Source organism: Gobius niger (assembly GCF_951799975.1).
Source record: "Gobius niger genome assembly, chromosome: 7".
NCBI lineage: Eukaryota > Metazoa > Chordata > Actinopteri > Gobiiformes > Gobiidae > Gobius > Gobius niger.
In genome coordinates this window covers 27,557,784-27,583,594 of record NC_136858.1, presented here as the reverse complement: position 1 = coordinate 27,583,594, position 25,811 = coordinate 27,557,784, and the positions used below count along the sequence as shown (strand labels likewise).

General features: G+C 38.9%; 2 protein-coding genes across 2 annotated transcripts; both read right to left on the bottom strand.

Annotated features, from left to right (window-relative positions):
- On the bottom strand, nt 1-24,535 carry LOC306965380 (interferon-induced, double-stranded RNA-activated protein kinase-like). Its single transcript, XM_079559776.1, has 15 exons — nt 24,411-24,535; nt 4,401-4,545; nt 4,265-4,323; nt 4,038-4,190; nt 3,375-3,507; nt 2,918-2,994; nt 2,738-2,843; nt 2,585-2,643; nt 2,387-2,512; nt 2,224-2,316; nt 1,946-2,147; nt 1,722-1,859; nt 1,525-1,623; nt 578-640; nt 1-147 (listed from the first exon to the last, which is right to left on the bottom strand). Exons 1-15 carry the CDS (start codon nt 24,521-24,523, stop codon nt 16-18), a joined length of 1,698 nt encoding a protein of 565 aa, XP_079415902.1. The 5' UTR covers nt 24,524-24,535; the 3' UTR covers nt 1-15.
- LOC306965090 (uncharacterized protein) lies at nt 20,641-21,266 on the bottom strand (the record flags this gene model as incomplete). The annotated part of the gene is made up of 4 exons (XM_079559334.1): nt 21,181-21,266; nt 20,928-21,105; nt 20,765-20,860; nt 20,641-20,645 (listed from the first exon to the last, which is right to left on the bottom strand). Exons 1-4 carry the CDS (start codon nt 21,262-21,264, stop codon nt 20,641-20,643), a joined length of 363 nt encoding a protein of 120 aa, XP_079415460.1. The 5' UTR covers nt 21,265-21,266.
- Nucleotides 24,536-25,811: the final 1,276 nt, after the last annotated feature.

Below are 25,811 nucleotides of genomic sequence, written 5' to 3'. Positions count from 1 at the left end.
AACTCTATGTAATGATTAGATGGTTTGATTTCCTTGGTCAGTATTTCCCTCCAGGCTCTCAGTCCACCTCTTTAACTCAGTTATTAGTGCGCTGGCCTCTGGTCGGACTTCAGGGTTTTGACTCAACATAGTTTTGATGATGCGGCTCTGAAATAAAAGAAAACAGTTAAGACACTAAATGAAATGTCAAAGATATTGATGAGAGAGGAAAAACACGTAAGCCTGTAGCAGCTGGAGAAGTACAATTCCCACAAAGACTTTAGTAGCAGTTTTTAGATGCATTTTAGCAGTAGAGACAGCAATGGCATTTTGTGTCCTGACCATTGAGCATGATAACAAAACTAGCAGTATTGCAGTGTATTGGTTTTAATATCACAACTTGTGTTAAATGTAATATTATCAATTAAATAGCAGCAGCAGAAGAGGTAGTGGGGAGAGGTGGACGGCAGAGGTAACAAACAGTAGCAGAAGAAATGGTTGTTGTCATAGCACATATAAGCACAGGTAATACTAACAGCAGTAGCACGAGTAAAGAAGTGAAAAATAAGCTGCAGCACAATTATACATATAACTGTACCTCTATTGGATAAGTCTCAGTAAACTCTTTGGGTAAGTTCTGACGTATGACATCTGCCCAGATCTGACAAGGGGGGAAAAAAGTTCAAATACGCATTATACAATGTCAATGTCAATGGCAACTTTATTTGTATAGCACGCTTACAACAACACTAGGTGCCCAAAGTGCTTCACATACAGGTACACAATATAAAATTACAGTACAAAACAACAAGAGAAGCACACACAATAGAGTTATAATACAGCTCAGCTTGAATAGAACGCCAACGCAAACAGATGTGTTTTAAGGGCAGTCTTAAAGGTTTCTATGGTTGGAGCAGCTCTGACATTTAGGGTGATTTGGGAGCAGCCACACTAAACGCTCGATCTCCTCGCGTCTTTAAACGGGATCTGGGCACGTTCAAAGACAGCTGGTTCGCAGACCTTACTGATCTGACTGGGGCATAAACGGACAAAAGCTCAGAGAGATACTCAGGAGCAGATCCATGAAGACATTTTAACACAAGCATCAAGATCTTAAAGTCAATTCTACAGCTGACGGGCAGCCAATGGACGGAGGCCAGCACAGGAGTGATATGTTCCCACCGCCTTGTCCCTGTCAGTAAGCGTGCAGCAGCGTTCTGGACTTGTTGTAGGCGGTTGAGTGAGGATTTGTCCAGCCCACAATAGAGCGAGCTACAATAGTCAAGACACGACGATATAAACATATGAATAACTCGCTCAAAATCGATCTGCGAAAGATAAACTTTCACTTTACTTAGAATTCTAAGCTGGAAGAAGCTGGCTTTTATCACAGAATTAATTTGTTTAGAAGTACTTAATGTGAGAAATAAATTCACTGGTCTCGTATTCATTCGTTTTGTCTGCGCCATCGGCCCCGCTAACCACCAACCACACACACACATCATTAACCTGTTCACCTACTGTACTTTTTTTTTTTTTACATACCTTGATTCTTTCGTGGCCAGTACCTATTCTCCAAAACAGCTCAAAAAAGATCAAGCCCAAAGCAAAGATGTCCACTTTGCGGTCATAGTTTACACCAACCTGTTCAACAATAATGCAAAATACATGTAATTTAATGAGGCAGATGTGACAGGGGAAGCCATCTGTATCATAGATGAATAACAGAGCCATTATCTCACTTGTTCAGGAGCCATGTAGCTGCGGGTTCCACTGTCCTCGGTCCTCTCCACAAGTTCCCCATCGTCATAGTCTTGAGTGGCCAAACCGAAGTCTCCAATCCTGACAATCCCATCTTGTCCAAACAAGATGTTTTCAGGCTAATATCAAAAGACAGTAAACATGACGTTTCAGAAATATTGTAATTCAAACACTAAGAAACTTGAATAATACAGGTTGTCCTTACCTTTAGGTCGCGGTGGATGAGCTTATTGCTGTGAATGTACTCAACACCACTTAAGATTTGGCGAGAGAACTCTAAACTCTGCCTTCGACGTGACTTTTCTGCAGGCTCTTTGTTCTCCTTACATATCCAACGTCTGAGTGTTCCTCCCTCACACAACTCCATTTCAATAAAGAGGAATTTGGTATTGATCTTCACCTCAGAACTAAATAATAATAATAATAATTAAATCAACACCTTTAATTAATTCAATCTTATGATGTAAGGTCACTGTCACATACTTGTATCCAGTGTCTTGAAGCCAACTGTTGAAGTATCGCACTATATTTGGATGGCTCAGACTCTCCAGAACCTTCACCTCGCGCAGAGTTTTGCTAAAAAAACAACAAAACATGTCAGTTTTTTTTTCTCCACTAAAGTCCTGCTTACAAAGTAAACACTTACGGTGAGTTTTTAAAACATATTTCTTTTATTGCATGGTACTTCCCCACTACTTTGTGTCGTGCTTTGTAAACACAACCATACGATCCTTTTCCAAGAGACGTGATACAGTCAAAGTCTGATTCAAACCTGTCGAAACAGAGAACACATGAATAATTTACAATTCACAAATGCATTTTTTACATAATTAAAAGAACAGACCTTGAAGGCTCTAAAGAGGAAGTCAAACCATTTTCACTGTTTTTTTCAGGCCCAGTGTCCTTAAATAATAAGTAACACAGTAATTACTATAAATGGAACCTCTAAACAACTGCATCACAGATAAATCTAGAAGAGCTTATATTCCGGAAATACCTGAACACTGGAGGAACCTTGAACATCGGAAGGTTTAGATGAGCCTTCGAATTGTATCCAGTCACTTCCATTGGACTGACTGCTTTGTGCAGAAAACCCAGGCTCCCTGGACAAATATAATTTAATAGATTACTGGAGCTCAGTGATTGACGATTGCAATTATTATAATTTTATTCTTACAGAAGACTTGATGGTATAGCTGATGCTGATGCTATTTCTGATGCTTCATCTTCAGACACTGCTGATCCCACCGACATCTAACACATACAAACAACATCACAATAACATCACAGATCATCATCATTTTTTTGTTATTAGCCTCATAACATAATTGTTTAAGTCATATTTTAGTTTGTCTAGAAAATCTAAAACATGTTGTCATTGGAGCAAATTTCTAGAGATGGCGCCGTGGGAGCGGCTCTGGAGGAACAGGGTTAAAGGGTTTGCCAGTGAGTCATGACAGGTGTGGTGATGCAGAGGCAACCGGTTTTGACTGACGGGCTCGAAGAATATAAACTTATCAAAACTTAATCACCCTGCTCTATCTGGTCAAATAAATATGCAATTAATTACAGTATGCGAAGAGGCTGTCACTATTTGTATTTTTGTTTAAAAATGGCACATTATTGCATTATACCTTACTGTCCCAGTCCGGCTGCTCTCGTAAAACCAAATAGGCCGACTGAGCTGCAAGTTGTTGGGCTTCTTTCTTGTTCTTTGCTTTTCCCTCCGGATATTGTTGATTGTTGAGCTGCAGGCTATAAGTAAATCTGTGGATGGTTTAGAACATTTACAAGAGTTTACAAGAAGAAAGACAATTATGAATATGTATCAGAGGGACAATCTGTTCCATGATTTGTATGGATGGGGGAAAACATATACATTCACATTCAGATAATCGATGTGAGGTATGTTCTTCACACCCTCGTATATGTTTCTCCCTCCATTGACTCCCAACACCATGCCTCCAATCCAAAACCCCAATCCCATGTACCTATCATCTGGATTTATAGGACTAACCCCTTCTTGGGAGATATTGTGGTGACAAATTTAGAAGTTTGACTGAGATAGATTCACTTTGATGTATATGGCAATATACTGTAGGAGAATATTACTGGGTAGACTGAGGCTGGTGCTGCAAGGACGGAGGATTTAAGCATGTGATGAAAGAGACCATAAAGTTAGTTGGTTTGAGAGACTGTGAGAGACTGTGTCATTTAGAGGCAGGAGACCCCAGAAAATGTAAGAGTATAAAGTAAAAGTTTATTACAATGTATTACTGTAAACTTCTATGACTTACTGGAGGTTATGTGATGGCCCCTCTCTTTTCACTTCAATGTAGTTAGGAGTGATCTTTTTAATCTGGCAGTGTTTGTTGATGAGTGACACATAGTCTACTTTCTTTGTGAAGCCGATGTCCACTTTGCTTACTCTTAGTTTACTTAGGTTCTCACTGTAAACATGTAACATGATCATTAACTGCAGAACAATGAAATTCAAAGACCAGCTTGGCACACTTTTGCTTACCAAAGTCCTTCTTCTTCACCTGTTCGTCCTGAAGCATTGTTTTCATCTTGGCCTGCAGGCTGAAAATGGTTCAGTATGAAGTAAAGTGATATTTAGAGCTTTATCAGTACATGTCTTATATGCTTCAGTTGCTTACCTCTTTAGCTGCGGCTGGTGGCTCCTGTGTTTCTTTCATCAACTTTTCATATGCATTTTTTGCAGCATGATGTTTTGCGTATAATTTTTTACTTCCCACACCTTCAGGAAAGACTTCACCGGCAAAGGACACTCTCATCGTGAATCTGTTGTACACAATATATATTGCAATTTTCATTAATGAAGCTGTAGGTAGTAATAAGTTACATTCGCTTACATAGAGTCATGTAATTTTTTTCATTTTTTTTTATTTATTTCATTCATTTAAAAATGCAACAACAGCATTTAGCATGAATGAACAGGAGCAAAAAGAAGTAAAAACTTATAATGTCTGCCCCTAAATAAAAATAAGTAATAATATACAGTTAGAGCATAATTAGCTGCTCAAGAGAGTGGGTTGAAGTGTGAAGTTACTCTCCTCTCGCATGTAGTAAACACAACAACTTTCTTTGATTAATTTTAATTGTACAGACAGCAAGAAAAGTACATGCAAAAATAGATAAAGAATATATATAATGTTGTCAGAGTGATATAGAATGTTCTGTAACTGTTGCCAGAGTGATACAGAATGTTCTTTAACTGTTGTCAGAGTGATATAGAATGTTCTGTAACTGTTGTCAGAGTGATATAGAATGTTCTGTAACTGTTGTCACAGTGATATAGAATGTTCTGTAACTGTTGTCAGAGTGATATAGAACGTTCTTTAACTGTTGTCAGAGTGATATAGAATGTTCTGTAACTGTTGCCAGAGTGATACAGAATGTTCTTTAACTGTTGTCAGAGTGATATAGAATGTTCTGTAACTGTTGTCAGAGTGATATAGAATGTTCTGTAACTGTTGTCACAGTGATATAGAATGTTCTGTAACTGTTGCCAGAGTGATATAGAATGTTCTGTAACTGTTGTCAGAGTGATATAGAATGTTCTTTAACTGTTGTCAGAGTGATATAGAATGTTCTGTAACTGTTGCCAGAGTGATATAGAATGTTCTGTAACTGTTGTCAGAGTGATATAGAATGTTCTGTAACTGTTGTCAGAGTGATATAGAATGTTCTGTAACTGTTGTCAGAGTGATATAGAATGTTCTTTAACTGTTGTCAGAGTGATATAGAATGTTCTTTAACTGTTGTCAGAGTTATATAGAATGTTCTGTAACTGTTGTCAGAGTTATATAGAATGATCTTTAACTGTTGTCAGAGTGATATAGAATGTTCTGTAACTGTTGTCAGAGTGATATAGAATGTTCTGTAACTGTTGTCACAGTGATATAGAATGTTCTGTAACTGTTGTCAGAGTGATATAGAACGTTCTTTAACTGTTGTCAGAGTGATATAGAATGTTCTGTAACTGTTGCCAGAGTGATATAGAATGTTCTGTAACTGTTGCCAGAGTGATATAGAATGTTCTGTAACTGTTGCCAGAGTGATATAGAATGTTCTGTAACTGTTGTCAGAGTGATATAGAATGTTCTGTAACTGTTGTCAGAGTGATATAGAATGTTCTGTAACTGTTGTCAGAGTGATATAGAATGTTCTTTAACTGTTGTCAGAGTGATATAGAATGTTCTTTAACTGTTGTCAGAGTTATATAGAATGTTCTGTAACTGTTGTCAGAGTTATATAGAATGATCTTTAACTGTTGCCAGAGTGATATAGATTTTTTTTTAATTTTTATTTTTTTTATTACAACTTTGACGTAGAAACGTCGTGCCCAAGGGCATTGACGGCTGGTTCATGAATATTAAAACATAACATCAAAGATGAGCCTCTTATCAGTGTCCCATAATTTGTTTTTAAAACAGTCCAAAGTAGGACAGTCCCACAGTTCTGGAATTTTGTTTAGTAGCTTTGTTGCGAATAGAAATGGAGATCGGTCCAGTGCTCGACTCGTGGGGAACTCGATGCCCAGATGGACAAGTGTTTTATTCCGTGTTTCAACAGGAGTTCTTTTAACAGTTGGACATAGGGACTGGAGAGCCTTTGGAAGTGATCCTCATAACAGCTTGTAGCCATAGCACATAACTGCAAAGTTTCTCCTGTGTTTTAAAGGAGCCAGTTTGAGTTCTTCATAGTCCCCATCTGTAACTGGTTGCGTGTAGGAGTAGTGTAGTATAATCCTAATGGCTCGGCGTTGGAGTTTTTCCAAGCGGTTAGTTTGTGTGACATTCAAAGCGGCCCAGACAGGTGATGCATATTCAAAATGAGGTAGAATATAACATTTATACAGTCTTGTTAATAGATTCTTGTCATTAACAGAGAGGGAGAGTCTACGAAGGAGGAACATTTGAGATGCCGCCTTTCGGCAGGCGTAGTCCACTTGTTTGTCAAATTTGAGATTGCTTGTAATCCAAAATCCTAGATGGAGATGTTCATTAACCATTTCGACTGGACAGCCCATGAACTTGATGTCGATGTTTGCATTTTGCATTTTGGAGAGAAACATTGCTTTGGTTTTGCTTGGATTAAATTACATACCCCACGTTTCAGCCCACTTAGCAATGTCCAGGAGATCTTCATTTACTTTCTCCACCATTAGAGGGAGCTGTTGGGATGCAACAAACAGTGTAGTGTTGTCAGCATAGAGAAGACAATCGTTTACAGTCCCAGGCTTGCTTGATGATTGGATTTCACCAGGAATCAGATGTGAGAGATCATTCATGAACAGCACAAACAGAGTGGGAGCCAGGGTGCTTCCTTGAGGCACGCCTGAGTGGACAGAACGCATTTCTGACAGAATATTGTTGATTTTGACAGCCTGCTGTCTGTCCGTGAGGTAATTTACAATCCAACGAAAGAGATTTCCACGGATTCCATATGATGGAAGTTTTTGAATTATTGCAGGATGCGGTACAGAATCGAATGCAGCTGCTAAGTCCAAAAAAACAGCACAGCATGAGAATCTTTTCTCCATTAGTGATAGACATTTGTGGTAGAGATAGCTCAACTGGTCAGTGGTGGAATGACGTGGTAGAAATCCAAATTGCGAAGCTGATATTAAGTTGTTTGTACACAAAAACTCCAACAGTTTTTTGTTGATGACCGACTCTAGTATCTTCCCCACATTTGATGTTATTGAAATTGGTCGATAATTTTGCGGATCTGACCTGTTGCCCTTGTTTTTGTAAATCGGTGTCACGTGTGCCGTTTTCCAGGCTTGGGGCATGACTCCGGTGTCAATAGACTTTTTGAATAAAATGTACAGAGGCGTCGCTAAAGCTTCGTGACAGTTTCTCAAAATCAGGTTGGTTATTCCATCTGGACCAGTGGATTTTGAGGGATCAAGCGTAGCTAGTGCCTTCAAAATGTCTATTTGGTCAAAATAGACGTTGGAGAGAACTTTAGATGTACTGAGTGGTAAAGGTGGGAACAAGATATTAGAGTTGGGCTTCTGTCCTTTAGACGTAAAATGGTTATTAAGAAGTGTTGCTTTTGTAAAGTTACAAGATGCAGAAGCATCCGCTGTGGTTATTGTAGGGATGGCATCAGTTATTTTGGTACCAACATAGAGCTTTCTTGCCAATTTATGCCATTTTTTGGAAGTATTAACCGAGTGCGCCATTTGTTCCATTGCTTTGTTAACGTCCTTCTTTTTTGTTTCTTGCAGATATGCTTTAAGTTTATTGCGAGCAGTTCGATATAGGTTGTATGCTTGTGAGGTTTTAGAGAGTGTGTAATCTTTCCAAGCTCTTGCTTTTTTTTATTTGAGTTCAGCATAGGTCTTATCACAGCATAATTTGTCTTTCGTGAAAGTGTGAGGTGCTGGAATTTTCTTAGCACATACATTCAGAAGCGAGAAATAGGTTGTAATGAAACTTTGCCAATCTTTCTCAATAGAATCACTGTCAAGTAAAGATTTCCAGTCAACATTATTAAAGAGATCATTGAGTTCAGTCCAATTTGTTACATGATGAATGAATCCAGTGGATTGAGTTGCACTGCTGAGTTGGTCACATTCATCTGGCAGAGATACAAGTACAATAGAGTGATCTGATTTGCCAATAGGTGGTAGTGTTCTTTCAAATTTAATTAATGAAGGACTGATTGTGAGAACTAGGTCCAGGCAAGATTGTGATGTTGTGGTAATTCTGGTGGGGACATCAACAATTTGATCCATATTGAAGTCAGCCATAAAATCATTAAGAAGTCGTCCCGCGTGATTAGTGTAGTTGCAGAAAGGCCATAGGCTATGGTGAGCATTAAAGTCACCTAGTAGGATTGGAACAGTGTTAAAATCAAATTTGTATTCCGAAAGTTTGCCAGCCATATGTGAGGTGAGATCTTCTGCATTATTGGGTGGCCAATATGCTGTACAGAACAGTGCAACAGTTTTTGTACTGAGAGTGAACCAGATTGTTTCATGGGGTGCTTCCTCCATATTGGCTATGGTTTTTATAATATATGATGATTCCACCACCATTTCTTCCTCTATCTTTACGCATAAAGGCATAATTTGGTATACTTATTGCCACGTCTGGAACTGTTGGGGTCAGAAAAGTCTCTGTGAGGCTGAGGATTAGTATTTCAGAGTGTGACTGGAGAAAGGCAGTCACTTCATCAAAATTGCTGATGAGACCTCGAATGTTGGTGCTAGCAACCTGCATTTTGCAAAGGATGTAAAGACTGCCTGTCCAGTATTAGGGATCGGCGTATAATACAGCCTTTAAAGTTTGCCTTATGCGCCTCACCACAGTTTGCACATTTGGCAGGACTCATACAGTTTTTATCAGGGGCATGACTGTCACCGCAATTAATGCAGCGATGTTGTGATTTGCATGCAGTTGATACATGGTTAAATCTGTGACATTTATAGCATTGAAGAGGTGGATTTATCCATGGCTCTACACGAAATATACTGAGACCGATATGGACACCATAGGATAAGATCCTACTCAGTTCATTTTTGTCCAGCAGGGTGACTTTAACACTTTGAAATCTATTGATCGAGCCGGGTTTCAAAAGGCTAATAGTTTGCGTGGCACTTGGGTATTCAGTGGTAATTTCTGTTTCAATAGAATCAATGCTATATTCTGCAGGGATACCGCGGATCAATACTGACTCATTGCGTGATGAGCGTTCAGCTGTCATGTGTCTCATAGTTGCATTCTCACCAAATACCGTGCGTAGGGCACTTTCAATCTTAGGATAGATAGTGTCTCGAGCTGAAGCATTAATAGCCTCCAGCAGTATCTTACCACTGCTGATGACCTTAGCGCTTGAGATGTCAGCAATGATTGAGTTATTTTCGTTCTCCAATGCTTTTTTAAGCTCCAGTGTGTTTGCATATTTTGTAGGATTTATCACATGTTCGATGACAATAGTATGATCAGGATTCACAAGGCGCTGTGGGCGTGGTGAACTCCGAGGTAGTTGAAGTTTTTCCATAGATCCATTCCTCATAGTGTGTCGCTTCGCTATATCCAAATAGGATGGCTTCGTGACGAGTTCAGCAGTGTGCTTTTTTTCCAGAGAGTTAACTTTCTGCATTAACTCGTGCTGATTTTGACATGAGTTGTCGATTTTTAAGTTAAGTGCAGTTAGCATGGTCTCCACATTGGTAGCGACCTGGAGTGATAGCAGTGCGGGCACATCTAAGTTCATAATGGCATACATTGAATCGGAGAAACAATAGATTGAGTCAGTATTGTTAGCCTCGAAAAGTTGCTGCTTAATTTCTGCCACTTTCCCGGAAAGAGAGCATGTTTTACACAGGTAGAGGCCAGGTTTCTCGTGGATGACTGCATCAAGTTGTTTCATCGATAATCCAGAGCATAGGTAGTGGATCCAGTGCCGACAATTAGAGCATTGTATCACAGTTCGATTTTCCGGAGTACTGCACCAGCATTTCTTGTTTGGTGGGGGCATGATTGGAGTAGGTAGCGGGCTAGCTGGCCACCAGCTTGCTAGCCGATGGTGCTAGCCCCTGTCCTTCAGCGCTGGCTCTTACAGCGATAAGTTAAGCGTTTGTACTCCAGAGAAGTTTGTCTGGATGTTAATCCAGAGTTACGTCGTTTGCTGCAGGTATCAGAGCGTGGACGGAGAGACACGCTCCGCTCGAAATCAGTCGAGCGGATGTATGTCTGAACATTTTCTTCTCGTTTAGTTTGGGGTGTTCTGTAACTGTTGTCAGAGTGATATAGAATGTTCTGTAACTGTTGCCAGAGTGATATAGAATGTTCTGTAACTGTTGCCAGAGTGATATAGAATGTTCTTTAACTGTTGTCAGAGTGATATAGAATGTTCTGTAACTGTTGTCAGAGTGATATAGAATGTTCTGTAACTGTTGTCAGAGTGATATAGAATGTTGTTTAACTGTTGTCAGAGTGATATAGAATGTTCTTTAACTGTTGCCACAGTGATATAGAATGTTCTGTAACTGTTGTCAGAGTGATATAGAATGTTCTGTAACTGTTGCCAGAGTGATATAGAATGTTCTGTAACTGTTGCCAGAGTGATATAGAATGTTGTTTAACTGTTGTCAGAGTGATATAGAATGTTCTTTAACTGTTGCCAGAGTGATATAGAATGTTCTTTAACTGTTGTTAGAGTGATACAGAATGTTGTTTAACTGTTGTCAGAGTGATATAGAATGTTCTTTAACTGTTGTCAGAGTGATACAGAATGTTCTGTAACTGTTGTCAGAGTGATATAGAATGTTCTGTAACTGTTGTCAGAGTGATATAGAATGTTCTTTAACTGTTGTTAGAGTGATACAGAATGTTCTTTAACTGTTGTCAGAGTGATATAGAATGTTCTTTAACTGTTGTCAGAGTGATATAGAATGTTCTTTAACTGTTGCCAGAGTGATATAGAATGTTGTTTAACTGTTGTTAGAGTGATATAGAATGTTCTTTAACTGTTGCCACAGTGATATAGAATGTTCTGTAACTGTTGCCAGAGTGATATAGAATGTTCTGTAACTGTTGCCAGAGTGATATAGAATGTTGTTTAACTGTTGCCAGAGTGATATAGAATGTTGTTTAACTGTTGTTAGAGTGATATAGAATGTTCTTTAACTGTTGCCACAGTGATATAGAATGTTCTGTAACTGTTGTCAGAGTGATATAGAATGTTCTGTAACTGTTGCCAGAGTGATATAGAATGTTGTTTAACTGTTGTCAGAGTGATATAGAATGTTCTGTAACTGTTGTCAGAGTGATATAGAATGTTGTTTAACTGTTGTCAGAGTGATACAGAATGTTGTTTAACTGTTGTCAGAGTGATATAGAATGTTCTGTAACTGTTGTCAGAGTGATATAGAATGTTGTTTAACTGTTGTCAGAGTGATATAGAATGTTCTTTAACTGTTGTCAGAGTGATATAGAATGTTCTGTAACTGTTGTCAGAGTGATATAGAATGTTCTTTAACTGTTGTTAGAGTGATATAGAATGTTCTTTAACTGTTGCCACAGTGATATAGAATGTTCTGTAACTGTTGCCAGAGTGATATAGAATGTTGTTTAACTGTTGTCAGAGTGATATAGAATGTTCTTTAACTGTTGCCAGAGTGATATAGAATGTTCTTTAACTGTTGTCAGAGTGATATAGAATGTTCTTTAACTGTTGCCAGAGTGATATAGAATGTTCTTTAACTGTTGCCACAGTGATATAGAATGTTCTGTAACTGTTGCCAGAGTGATATAGAATGTTGTTTAACTGTTGTCAGAGTGATATAGAATGTTCTTTAACTGTTGCCAGAGTGATATAGAATGTTCTTTAACTGTTGTTAGAGTGATATAGAATGTTCTTTAACTGTTGTCAGAGTGATATAGAATGTTCTGTAACTGTTGCCAGAGTGATATAGAATGTTGTTTAACTGTTGTCCGAGTGATACAGAATGTTGTTTAACTGTTGTCAGAGTGATATAGAATGTTGTTTAACTGTTGTCAGAGTGATACAGAATGTTGTTTAACTGTTGTCAGAGTGATATAGAATGTTCTGTAACTGTTGTCAGAGTGATATAGAATGTTGTTTAACTGTTGTCAGAGTGATATAGAATGTTCTTTAACTGTTGTCAGAGTGATATAGAATGTTCTGTAACTGTTGTCAGAGTGATATAGAATGTTCTTTAACTGTTGTTAGAGTGATATAGAATGTTCTTTAACTGTTGCCACAGTGATATAGAATGTTCTGTAACTGTTGCCAGAGTGATATAGAATGTTGTTTAACTGTTGTCAGAGTGATATAGAATGTTCTTTAACTGTTGCCAGAGTGATATAGAATGTTCTTTAACTGTTGTCAGAGTGATATAGAATGTTCTTTAACTGTTGCCAGAGTGATATAGAATGTTCTTTAACTGTTGCCACAGTGATATAGAATGTTCTGTAACTGTTGCCAGAGTGATATAGAATGTTGTTTAACTGTTGTCAGAGTGATATAGAATGTTCTTTAACTGTTGCCAGAGTGATATAGAATGTTCTTTAACTGTTGTTAGAGTGATATAGAATGTTCTTTAACTGTTGTCAGAGTGATATAGAATGTTCTGTAACTGTTGCCAGAGTGATATAGAATGTTGTTTAACTGTTGTCCGAGTGATACAGAATGTTGTTTAACTGTTGTCAGAGTGATATAGAATGTTCTGTAACTGTTGTCAGAGTGATATAGAATGTTGTTTAACTGTTGTCAGAGTGATATAGAATGTTCTTTAACTGTTGTCAGAGTGATATAGAATGTTCTGTAACTGTTGTCAGAGTGATATAGAATGTTCTGTAACTGTTGTCAGAGTGATATAGAATGTTCTTTAACTGTTGTCAGAGTGATATAGAATGTTCTGTAACTGTTGTCAGAGTGATATAGAATGTTCTGTAACTGTTGTCAGAGTGATATAGAATGTTCTGTAACTGTTGCCAGAGTGATATAGAATGTTCTTTAACTGTTGCCTGAGTGATATAGAATGTTCTTTAACTGTTGCCAGAGTGATATAGAATGTTGTTTAACTGTTGTCAGAGTGATATAGAATGTTCTGTAACTGTTGCCAGAGTGATATAGAATGTTCTTTAACTGTTGCCAGAGTGATATAGAATGTTGTTTAACTGTTGCCAGAGTGATATAGAATGTTCTGTAACTGTTGCCAGAGTGATATAGAATGTTCTTTAACTGTTGCCAGAGTGATATAGAATGTTGTTTAACTGTTTCCAGAGTGATATAGAATGTTCTTTAACTGTTGCCTGAGTGATATAGAATGTTCTTTAACTGTTGCCAGAGTGATATAGAATGTTGTTTAACTGTTGCCTGAGTGATATAGAATGTTCTTTAACTGTTGCCTGAGTGATATAGAATGTTCTGTAACTGTTGCCAGAGTGATATAGAATGTTCTTTAACTGTTGCCTGAGTGATATAGAATGTTCTTTAACTGTTGCCAGAGTGATATAGAATGTTCTTTAACTGTTGCCTGAGTGATATAGAATGTTCTGTAACTGTTGTCAGAGTGATATAGAATGTTCTTTAACTGTCGTCAGAGTGATATAGAATGTTCTGTAACTGTTTCCAGAGTGATATAGAATGTTCTTTAACTGTTGCCAGAGTGATATAGAATGTTTTGTAACTGTTGTCAGAGTGATATAGAATGTTCTTTAACTGTTCCCAGAGTGATATAGAATGTTGTTTAACTGTTGCCAGAGTGATATAGAATGTTGTTTAACTGTTGTCAGAGTGATATAGAATGTTCTTTAACTGTTGCCAGAGTGATATAGAATGTTATTTAACTGTTCCCAGAGTGATATAGAATGTTGTTTAACTGTTGCCAGAGTGATATAGAATGTTCTTTAACTGTTGTCAGAGTGATATAGAATGTTCTTTAACTGTTGCCAGAGTGATATAGAATGTTGTTTAACTGTTGTCAGAGTGATATAGAATGTTCTTTAACTGTTGCCAGAGTGATATAGAATGTTATTTAACTGTTTCCAGAGTGATATAGAATGTTCTGTAACTGTTGTCAGAGTGATATAGAATGTTCTGTAACTGTTGCCAGAGTGATACAGAATGTTGTTTAACTGTTTCCAGAGTGATATAGAATGTTCTGTAACTGTTGTCAGAGTGATATAGAATGTTCTGTAACTGTTGCCAGAGTGATATAGAATGTTCTGTAACTGTTGCCAGAGTGATATAGAATGTTGTTTAACTGTTTCCAGAGTGATATAGAATGTTCTGTAACTGTTGTCAGAGTGATATAGAATGTTCTGTAACTGTTGCCAGAGTGATATAGAATGTTCTTTAACTGTTGTCAGAGTGATATAGAATGTTGTTTAACTGTTGTCAGAGTGATATAGAATGTTCTTTAACTGTTGCCAGAGTGATATAGAATGTTCTGTAACTGTTGCCAGAGTGATATAGAATGTTCTGTAACTGTTGCCAGAGTGATATAGAATGTTCTGTAACTGTTGCCTGAGTGATATAGAATGTTCTTTAACTGTTGCCAGAGTGATATAGAATGTTGTTTAACTGTTGTCAGAGTGATATAGAATGTTCTTTAACTGTTGCCAGAGTGATATAGAATGTTGTTTAACTGTTGTCAGAGTGATATAGAATGTTCTTTAACTGTTGCCAGAGTGATATAGAATGTTCTGTAACTGTTGTCAGAGTGATATAGAATGTTCTGTAACTGTTGTCAGAGTGATATAGAATGTTCTTTAACTGTTGCCAGAGTGATATAGAATGTTGTTTAACTGTTGCCTGAGTGATATAGAATGTTGTTTAACTGTTGTCAGAGTGATATAGAATGTTCTGTAACTGTTGCCAGAGTGATATAGAATGTTCTTTAACTGTTGTCAGAGTGATATAGAATGTTGTTTAACTGTTGTCAGAGTGATATAGAATGTTCTTTAACTGTTGCCAGAGTGATATAGAATGTTCTTTAACTGTTGTCAGAGTGATATAGAATGTTCTTTAACTGTTGTCAGAGTGATATAGAATGTTGTTTAACTGTTGTCAGAGTGATATAGAATGTTCTTTAACTGTTGCCAGAGTGATATAGAATGTTCTGTAACTGTTGCCAGAGTGATATAGAATGTTGTTTAACTGTTGTCAGAGTGATATAGAATGTTCTTTAACTGTTGCCAGAGTGATATAGAATGTTCTTTAACTGTTGCCTGAGTGATATAGAATGTTCTTTAACTGTTGCCAGAGTGATATAGAATGTTGTTTAACTGTTGCCTGAGTGATATAGAATGTTCTTTAACTGTTGCCTGAGTGATATAGAATGTTCTGTAACTGTTGCCAGAGTGATATAGAATGTTCTTTAACTGTTGCCTGAGTGATATAGAATGTTCTTTAACTGTTGCCAGAGTGATATAGAATGTTCTTTAACTGTTGCCTGAGTGATATAGAATGTTCTGTAACTGTTGTCAGAGTGATATAGAATGTTCTTTAACTGTCGTCAGAGTGATATAGAATGTTCTGTAACTGTTTCCAGAGTGATATAGAATGTTCTTTAACTGTTGCCAGAGTGATATAGAATGTTTTGTAACTGTTGTCAGAGTGATATAGAATGTTCTTTAACTGTTCCCAGAGTGATATAGAATGTTCTTTAACTGTTGTCAGAGTGATATAGAATGTTGTTTAACTGTTGCCTTGTCCCACTAGGACATGCCTGGAACACCTCCCGCGGGAGGCGACCAAAATAATAATGATAACCATAAACCAAATATTAATATATACAGTCAATACCGCAAGGCCTTCATCCCCACTGCTGTCAGACTGTACAACAAAGTAGCATGTGCAAAAACCCCTTGCAGAATACACACAATAATCCCTATATTTAAATCACTTACCTGCACTTGCACTATGATGTAAACCTGCACTGCTAACACTGACTTTAACATTTTTTGTTATAGTCTGTTTACTTATTATGTACTGTTTATACTTTTGTCCCCACAAAGTCCTTGGTAGTCATAGATACCATTTCCTTGATTTTTGTTTATTTTTCTCACATGCAAATAGGCACACCCTATTTAAAGGGTATCTAACCCCCCCTTCCAGAGGCTCAGTCTGAGAGTGTCAGATTTGAAAATCTCAACAGAAAAGGGGCGTTGCCTGGAGGACTAAGGGGCACGCGGGAGGGGTGAGGGGTGGGAGGGGTTTCGGGGTCTGATTGACAGGCCTGAGTCATTTGACTAATGATGCACTCGCAACGCTCCTCGTAAACAAAGTTCGAGCACAGCGAGCTAACTTATTTAGCAACATGGTGAGACAGCTCTACAGCTCTCTTTACACAGGACAGGCATCGTGGCAGACAGCGGCCTTGTACCCGAGACTGCTCTGAGGCGCGGGGTTATTTTATTAGTGATTCCGCTGTCATTTACAAAGCTAACGGCTTAGCATTGAGCTAGATCGATGTTAGCATCGCAGCTAAGGGACCAAACGTAACTGTCCTGGCTGCTTTCAGAATCTACCGATCTATTTTAGATGTAGACTTTTCACTGTGGTCTACATAAGCATTGCAGATGTATCTCAGTGTCACAAGCAGAGAATGTGTGAGGTATAGAGACTTTATTATATGTATTACAAAGCTTTATTTTATTTCTCTCACAGCAAAGTGCACAAAACATGTCACATAAAAAAAAAAATATTGTGCAAGAACACTGTCCTAGAAATAGTTTTCGGTTGGTCATTGAAGATAAAGCAGATAAATCATCCATGTTTATCTAAAGGCTTAACTAAGGGTCTGTAACATTAGGCTCTTGGGTCCACAAAGTCATTTCTATTATTACTACATTTAGTAAATTACAGGTTTAACCAATGTAACACACGCACTGAACTACCACTAAATGATGAGTAAAGGCTATAATAAAGTCTTTACACGTATGCTTATTTAGTTGAAATAGTGAAAATGATAGATCTTTTTTTTTTGGTAAGTTTTCTTACTTAATTTTGTACTTCCTGGCTTTTACAACATTGCAATTACCCAAAGCAATTATTCTTTTGTTAATCTTACTACGACAATATCAATCAATCAATAATGACAGTTTATATTTCATTTGAGGATCAAGCTGCATGTGGTACTCTATTCACTTAGTCTACCTACATGTGTGCAATAAACAAATTGAACAAATACAATTTAAATTAATCTTGCCATACAATATCGAACTTGACTGTTTAATACTTAATTTATGGAATCAGAACTAGAACACACTGAACTGAATTTTTAAATGTGGCTCGATCATCCATCAAACTTTGATACGCCTTTTAGATTGATATAATTACAGTTTTGAGGGGAAAAGGCATTAAAAACATAGCAGTAAAGCTGAATTCTTGCATCCACAGTTGAGCTACAGGATGGCTTAAATTAACCAAGTAGCAGTAGCTCATGTACAGTATGCTGCATGCATGCATACATGCAGGTCTTCTCAATGCACGGGAGACAAAGTTGATTCTTATGGCTATACAGTTGTTGGGTTGCAGGTTAGTGTTCTAAAGGCCAATAATGTTATATAGAGGTACAATTATTTCATTTTTGAGGAAATGTTTGGTCTTGTATAAGAAAGATAATGGACCCAGTGACTGAAATTAGTGATCCTTTTTTTAATCCATACATTTATTTTTTTTGCTGCAACTTGTGAAAGTGTAATGCAGTTAATATGAAAAACTGGCTCCTGCCTCCCCACTGGGGAGTGTGACATCACATTATAGAACCTGCAATCCAGCAATACCAACTAAAATAATTACACATGCACCATTAAGTTTTCAGCTTCTAGAGACAAAGTGGTGCTGGTTCTACCTCACCAAACCATCCTGTGAAATATCTGACAGAAACAGCTAAAGGCTTCATTTTGTTCTTGGATTGCTGATCAGTGTCTACAATTAAATCTTGCATGGAACATTGATTTCATCTACTATGTTGTCCAGTGGCATGTCAGCTTATAGAATTCTTCATATTGCAATGTTTACTCCCATCGTTCTATATGTGGTTGGCGACTGTCCTTGTCCAATGTGCCTCCATTTCCAGAAACATTCTTTCTTTGCCCGATAGAGAGGTCGTCTGAAAATGTGAATTGAAATGTTATAAAAAAAAAAAAACACACACTAAGACATGAATTACTTTAAAAGGGAAGTCTGTCATCAATATACTGATCAAATGCATCACCGTGTGATCCGATACATACAGTGGACATGAAGAATGGTTTGCATGCATTTTCTCCACCTCTTTCTCCACCTCTGACTCTGCATGGACAAGAAAAGTCTGTTACAACTCAGCATACATTTTTGCGTGCAAGATGTGTTAGCATCATTCTAATTTACATTTAAAATATAGTCCTCAATAAGGCAAAAAACTGTTTTCAATGAGAAGAAATATAAACCACTTGGGGAAATAGTAATATAAACAAAATGATAGGTGTCAACAAATGCATTTATTGGTCAACACTAAAAACGATTCTCCCACTTACTGGTGTAAAATACAATACTCCTATGCTACATTTGTTAGAATTTTAATGCGAGTTGAGCAATATTGTGATGTGCTCACCTACAGGTACTTATGACAGTTCAAATGAGTGGCCAGTCCTGTCTTGCACACACCTCAAGCTGGAAAATCCAGAAAACCACTCATACACGGGCTTTTTTCATCCACTGGACTTTGGTTCATGGTTAGCCACTTCTCTCAGGCAACACAGTCTGCATTCTGAAAAGATTTTGTTCCATACTGCCAGGCCAGTCTGAAAATATAATAATGCATATTCCACAGTCAATCCATAATCATCTGAGAATTCTAATGGTAACTGGTGCATTATTTCCCTGTAATCGCACAGTTCGTCTGAAAATCATCTTCTATATCACTCCACTGCAGCAATTTCCACAGTAATGATTAAAAATTAAGCTACTATTGTTGTGGAAGTCGCTTTAGATAAATCATCTGAAAAAACTGACTCTGCGTTGTGCAGTAAACCTGTGTAATACACAGCTTCTTGTTGTTTAATCCTTACTTATTCTACATTTGCTAAACTAGCACTATAGTCTAGCATTATAAACTAGCTATGTAATCTACGTATTATATTTGCCACACAAAATAATCAAGCCAAAACTTAACATGCTCACCTTATGTCCTCTTGAAAAATCTGGACCTGTGCCTGCTCACAGCCTCCTGCTTGTCTGGCCTCTCATACTGGGCACAGAGTGGTTCAGGCACAGGTACTTTGTCTGTGTGCTCCTGGTATGGGAGAGGATCCTCAACCACACTTTCAAACAGCAGGGCCATTAGTTGGTCAATGTAGACTGTAAACAAAGCACAAAACATTTGTCTTTGTAAAAGCATTGGTTGTGTTGTTTTTAATGTGACATACCTGAGGTAGCTCTGGTCTTCAAGGCTCGCACGGTGTAGTCGCCACGTTTGTACTTTGGGTACACTATCGCATACCGCAGTACACCTTCAAGTGTTGTAGCATGTGACCTTGTAGCATTTTCATTGTAGTGCAGGGCAGCAATTTGCAACCTACAACATTTTTAGGTACAGATTCACACAACATTTTTTTTTTTTTAAATGTATGTATGTATTACCTTGCTAACATTCCTCTGAAGGAGAAGCCTGCACTTTTGGGGGAGAACCTAATTATCAGGCTGTGGAAGGCCTCAAGGGTTGACGTGTGGTACACCGGGCTGATTTTCTCCACATCCTTCACAAAGCGTGGAGCCAACACAATGTCACTGAGCCTCTCACAAGCTGCTGTGCCTACAGAGTAAATTACCATGACATAATTGTAAAGCAATTTTTGTTTCGAATGACAATGCCAACCTTACATTTTTGAAATGTACATAAAATACAATGAGTAAAGGGCCAGTATTACTGATAACAAATGCAAAACTTACTTGGTTTGAGCCACACTCTTGACCCTTCCCCAACCAGAGGCCCGTGTAGGCACCGAGGGAACAGGGCATTGTCGTGCGTGTGCACATTCTGCATGTGGTTGGCCACAGACGTCCACTTAGCGACAGCCTCTTGTCCCGAGGTGGAAGTCGAAGCTGCCCAATAGAGGTGATTTACCACGCTTTTTCTCCACTGGCCAGCGTCCTGGGTGCTCTTTCTCTTTGCGAGCTCATCAATTTTTTTCCCAATTCCTAGAGTTTAAAATACATATTTACTAAATGCAGAATAACCATAATATTACACAGCATTCCCCAAATGCATACCCTTTCCCATGTGCCATGGGTCAAAGTAGTGCCTGATTTCCTTCTTTTCCTCCCTTAAAAACTTTTGCACGCCGGTGTGTCGGTCCGTCACAATGGCCTCCACATTGACACCCCTCTCTTCCAGCATAGTCAGACTACGCACAAAGCCCTCCTTCTCCATGCGCACGCTGTTTCCAACCTCATTGCTCTAATAAGACAAAAAATAAATTAGGTGCTGAAATGCACAGAGTGATCCCAAATTACATATTGAAACATTCCTTGAATTCCATTACCTGGACTAGCTGGATGTCAATGACTTTGTTATTACTGAGATTCATCATCGTGTAACTGCCATATTTGGCCGAATGTCCTACACGAATGCAAGTTGTACGTTAGCTTACTTTTACCTCTGATAAATGTTAATGAAATGTATTTACCAGGTGAATCTGCCCGCATGTCTCCGCCCAGTGTAACAGAGCCGCTTTCAAGAGCCTCCCTGATGAGGTCATCCTGCTCCAGCTTCCACTGCCAGTTGACCGTAGGGATGAGGAGCTTTGCCTGATGCCTGTAGAAGCACTGCTCTGACAGTCCCTGAATATTGAAGGCCCTCAAGAACTATAAAAGGAAAAAATAGGTTATCAACTGATAATAGATGGAAACAAAATCCAAACAAAATAATTTGTGCTGTACCTTTGAAATCTGGCTAAATGATGAGCCGGTGAACAGCACAGCAGCACAGAGCTGTAGGTTTCCAGCTGGGATGTTGTTCACCATGGGCTGACTGGACCACTGACTGGAGAACTCACAGCGAGGACACTGTTGAGTGACCCGAAGCAGTGTGCCGATGGTGATGGTGTCCACAGCACAGCGACCAGTGCAGACAGGACATCGCCTGAACAGCTCCAGCAGTTGGTCCTCGTGAACAATATATTTTTTGTCCTTGTGTGGAGGGACTTCAGTGGGAATGCTATATAAAATAAAGGATATTTCATCCCTCAAAAAACCAGGACGCTGTATATATTTTTTCTATTAAAAAGCTAGATTTCCTTTGTACCTTGAACAGTTCACAGTGCTGGCACTGTCATCGATGTGGAAGCTGGAGTCAGACGCTGACACCTCACACCTTCTCCTTTTTAAAGGTGTAGAGGCTGCTCTGGGACTGTCAGGGAGAGGGATTTCCATCAGGTCCCCTGTCCCACAACCGACGCTTGTGTAAGCGGTCCGGGCTTGAGTAGCTGTACAAAACACAAACAAAATAAACAAACATGTTAAAAATGGCCGTAATTATCATTTACACAAAACAGAGTGTTTTTAGAAATAAAATGACTGTATAAACAATAAAAAGAGATATCACCTTTGCTTCGCCTGCTCGGCTTCACATTGGCCTGGACACTTGCATGCCTTACAATGACTGGATCAGTCTGGCAGGCAAATTCTCTGGTCACTGGCTGAAAACGTAAAAATACATATTATTTTTAAAATGTACACTACAGAAGAAGGGTAATGTGTTACATTTCCTTAGTGCTTTTCATTGTTGTCTAATGCCTATTAGTGAACGTAAGCCAACATATGGATCCCAGCACATGAGCACCCAATAACCATACGGTCCACCTGGAGTGGTCAGCCCTCTCGCCCCTCACTGACCACGATCACATATCACACGAGCGCGCGCGGAGCCACGGGCACCTGCCCGGTCAGTTTAGCCACACATTAAATGATAGCTATCCGTTAGCTTTATAGGTTAGCTTGTAGATGCACTCACGTTTTGCGCAGCTGTTGTCAAATATGAAAGCTACTGTCATCGCGAAAATGTAGACTAGTTTGGTGCTCAGTCTCAAGCACAATTACGCGCGGTCTCAGCGTAACTTTGTTGTGCAGACTGATGCATTAGCCACTCCCGCTAGCTACAAAAGACTTTAAAAGTTCACATGTCATAATATACAGCGGTGTAACTGTCAGCTCACCGTCTCATGCGGTTCATAGCTCTCTGTTTGAGCGGGGTTAGAGAGTTGCCAGGCAGCTGATGGATGCAGACTGCTGTTTCTCTGCCCAAGTCAAGTGAACGAGTGCGGGGCGCACCGCTTGGAGCACACGCAGCCACAAGCCTCACCCAGTGCATAGTTTATTTACACGCCAGATCCCGCATTGTTTGAGACACTACTACAATCTATTTCAACGTGCACTATCGAAATTCTACTTACATGACATTAGTAGCAGTTTTAGGTTGTTGTTATTCTCACTCACCTCAGATTGGCGCCTGAAATCGTCCTGCTGGCGGGGCAGCAGTGTCGGTGGGCTCAGTCGTGGAAGAGCAAGGGTGGGGACTGCCTCATTCTTCAAACGAAGAGCCTTACTGTAGCCCAGCTCAAACTCCAAGGAGTTGGCGAAGGAATCGCAAGTAAAATGTTGGTTGCAAACTCCAGCACGAGGCGGGAGTTCGCAGTTTTCCCCCAGGCCAATTGCGCGCAGCCACTGGCGCCTAATTTCTAAGTCCTGAGGAAAGTAATGTAAACCTACAGAACTATGACAACCTACAACACTACACTTTCTCCCCATCCTAACAAACAAGACTACAACACTACACCTAATATTACACAATACAGAACACTAAATACAGCTAACCTAGCTAATTCTTATGCTAAATGCTACTAATCTCTCACTAAGACTAAACTACAACTAAATCTAATAACTATCTAAACTACGACAAGCTAATAAATCTAACTAAAAGCTATGCTAATAAATCTAACTAAAAGCTACGCTAATAAATCTAACTAAAAGCTATGTAATAAATCTAACTAAAAGCTACGCTAATAAATCGCAAACCTGAAAATCGATATAAAGACACTCGCTATTCCAAACTCCAACTCGCTACGGGGGCGTGTGCGGAGTGGGCTGCTTTTATACTCCACAGAAGAGAGGCCGCTGACGTCGGCGCCCTCCTGCTGACGTAAGCGCCCCGCTCAGAGCTTATCACGAAGGAGACCAACAGTAAAGCATGTAATGCACTCGATAAGGTGCAGATGGCGCCACACAGACGGTTTTGGACACAAAGACAGGATTTCAACAAATATGCACTAAATTGTTAAAATAGTGACAGATACATGTAGACAACACTATAAGATACCCATTTATACAACTTAGCTAGACAAAAAAGTTGATTTTGGGGTTAGTTGTTCTTTAAATAGTAACTTTCTCCATCGTGAGATCAGTAAAGGCTATCTTATCTTATCTTATCTTAAATATAAAAAAATACTGCGTAGGAAAGACAATTATCTATGATATTAAGTACTAATATATTCCTTGATTGAGTAAAATATTTGTTACTCTTCTGAATAGGGCTACATCTACAAGACACCATCTTCAAGAACTATTCATTTAGGCCTAGGATGTTTTTTCATTCTGTATTATGGATTGTATTATTCTAATACACAATCATTATATTGTACTTCTAAAATAACTCTTACTATATTTTGATCAGGCAACAACTTTTTTCTCCTCCTCCTCTCCTACTCCTTTTTTAAGAAGTTGCCCTTTGTTGCGTTGAGGAATATTATGATCACATTCCTGTTAAAGTACTCTAGAAATGTAAATAATACTATCCATTCCTTTAAAAATGTCTAAGCAGAACACACATATAGGCCTATGATGTACAACACTGGCATTTGTAGAGAGTGATACAATTTACTTTGGGCTACAAGGGTGGGGCGCGCGCACATGAAGATACCCCCGCGCTAGAGAGGCTATAACAAGGTGTGCATTGAACTGTAGCTTAACACAAGGATTTATGCATTGATGGAAACTAAGAGTAGGCTATGCTAGCATAATTCATTGATTTTGTCAGGACGTGTCTCGAGCCCAAAAGCGCCGATGAGACACTTTTTACACATGGATGAGAGATTTGCCGGTCCAGCTTCACTTACACTTTCATATGATCTGGTCCGCTGGAGCCCAGGTCCTCGTAAACAGGCGGTTTCAGTTTCTTTATCTGAGCTAACTCGTTAAGTTTACTCACGTACTGACTGCCACTTTCCATCTCCAATCAAATCTTAAGTTCAATAATCATAAAGTTCGCCTTGTCCCTTGTTTATGATGCTAGGAGTGCCCTGATCCTCAGACGGCGCGCCGCAGTATCACTTTAGGATAAACGAAACTGAAAGTAAAAGTGCATGCGTCATTTTGGTCCGTGTGGAATCAAACCACAAACGAGCCGGGTCTGAGGTTGCATTGGAAAATTAAATTAATCAGCTTCAGAAAAGAAAATATTCAAACAGGGAAAGGTTAAAGGCACACCGCGTAACATTTTTAATTCGACAGTTCCACAGTTACCATGGAGATCCGCCATCTTTGCAGCTGTTAACATACATTTATAGCACATTTTCCATTTGTCTATTTCCATAGACAACATTGGCTAAAAACAGTATAAAAAGTGGAGGAAAAAAGCCGTGGAACAACTCCGTTAGCGGCTGAGTTACTGCTGGTAAATACATTTATTACACTGTGGTGTCCAAGTGTTTCAATGTGAACAATAACTCCAGTATTTTACCTTTTAAAATCTCCATTAGTTTATTTTTGGTGCTAATCCCATGATGTTTAGCGATATGACATCACCAAAACATGCTCCTATATGATCAGCTCGACACAGAAAGTGCGGTTTTGCGGTGGGTAATCATAGAATTGATTTGGAAGAAAATCTCATCTCTCCATCGAGACGAGCTGGAGACGTCCCGCTCCCAGTAAAGTTACAGTCAGCAGCAAACACACATTTACATCTTCATTTAGGCCAAATGTTTTTCAAGGATGAAAATAAGTAATACAATTGATCCTTGTATTTTTTGCTATTTATTGGGTGAAATGGTAAATGGTCTCAACTTATATAGCGCTTTTCCACCTACATTAGGCACTCAAAGATCCACTCACCCATTCATACTCTCATTCATACACCAATGTACGCAGACACTGGGGGCAATGTTGGTGAAGTGTCTTGCCCAAGGACACAACGACAATGTGCACTTTCAGGAGGTGGGATTCGAACCCCCGACCTTCCAATCATGAGACGACCCTCTCTACCATCTGTGCCACTGTCGCCCATACCATTGGGTGAAATGTTATGTAGTGTGTTTGTAACAGAGTATAGGTACAAAATACATTTTAAGGCAAGTATTCAGTCGGCCTGCAACTTAAAGACTGCAATTTCAAATGATTCGCCCTGACACTGCAGCTGCTACCGATTTACACACACTTCTCATACAGTCAATTCCAGTTATCACGCAAGAACAGCCAACTATATGAATTACAATAGGAAAGTCACAGTTCACTTACGT

Coding starts and splice junctions, on each gene's coding strand:
- LOC306965380 (XM_079559776.1), bottom strand. CDS start 24,523: ATGGAAAGTGGCAGTCAGTACGTGAGTAAACTTAACGAGTTAGCTCAG. Junction 4,324..4,400: donor CACCAGCCGCAGCTAAAGAG/GTAAGCAACTGA, acceptor AACCATTTTCAG/CCTGCAGGCCAAGATGAAAA. Junction 2,995..3,374: donor AGCCGGACTGGGACAGTAAG/GTATAATGCAAT, acceptor TGTATGTGTTAG/ATGTCGGTGGGATCAGCAGT.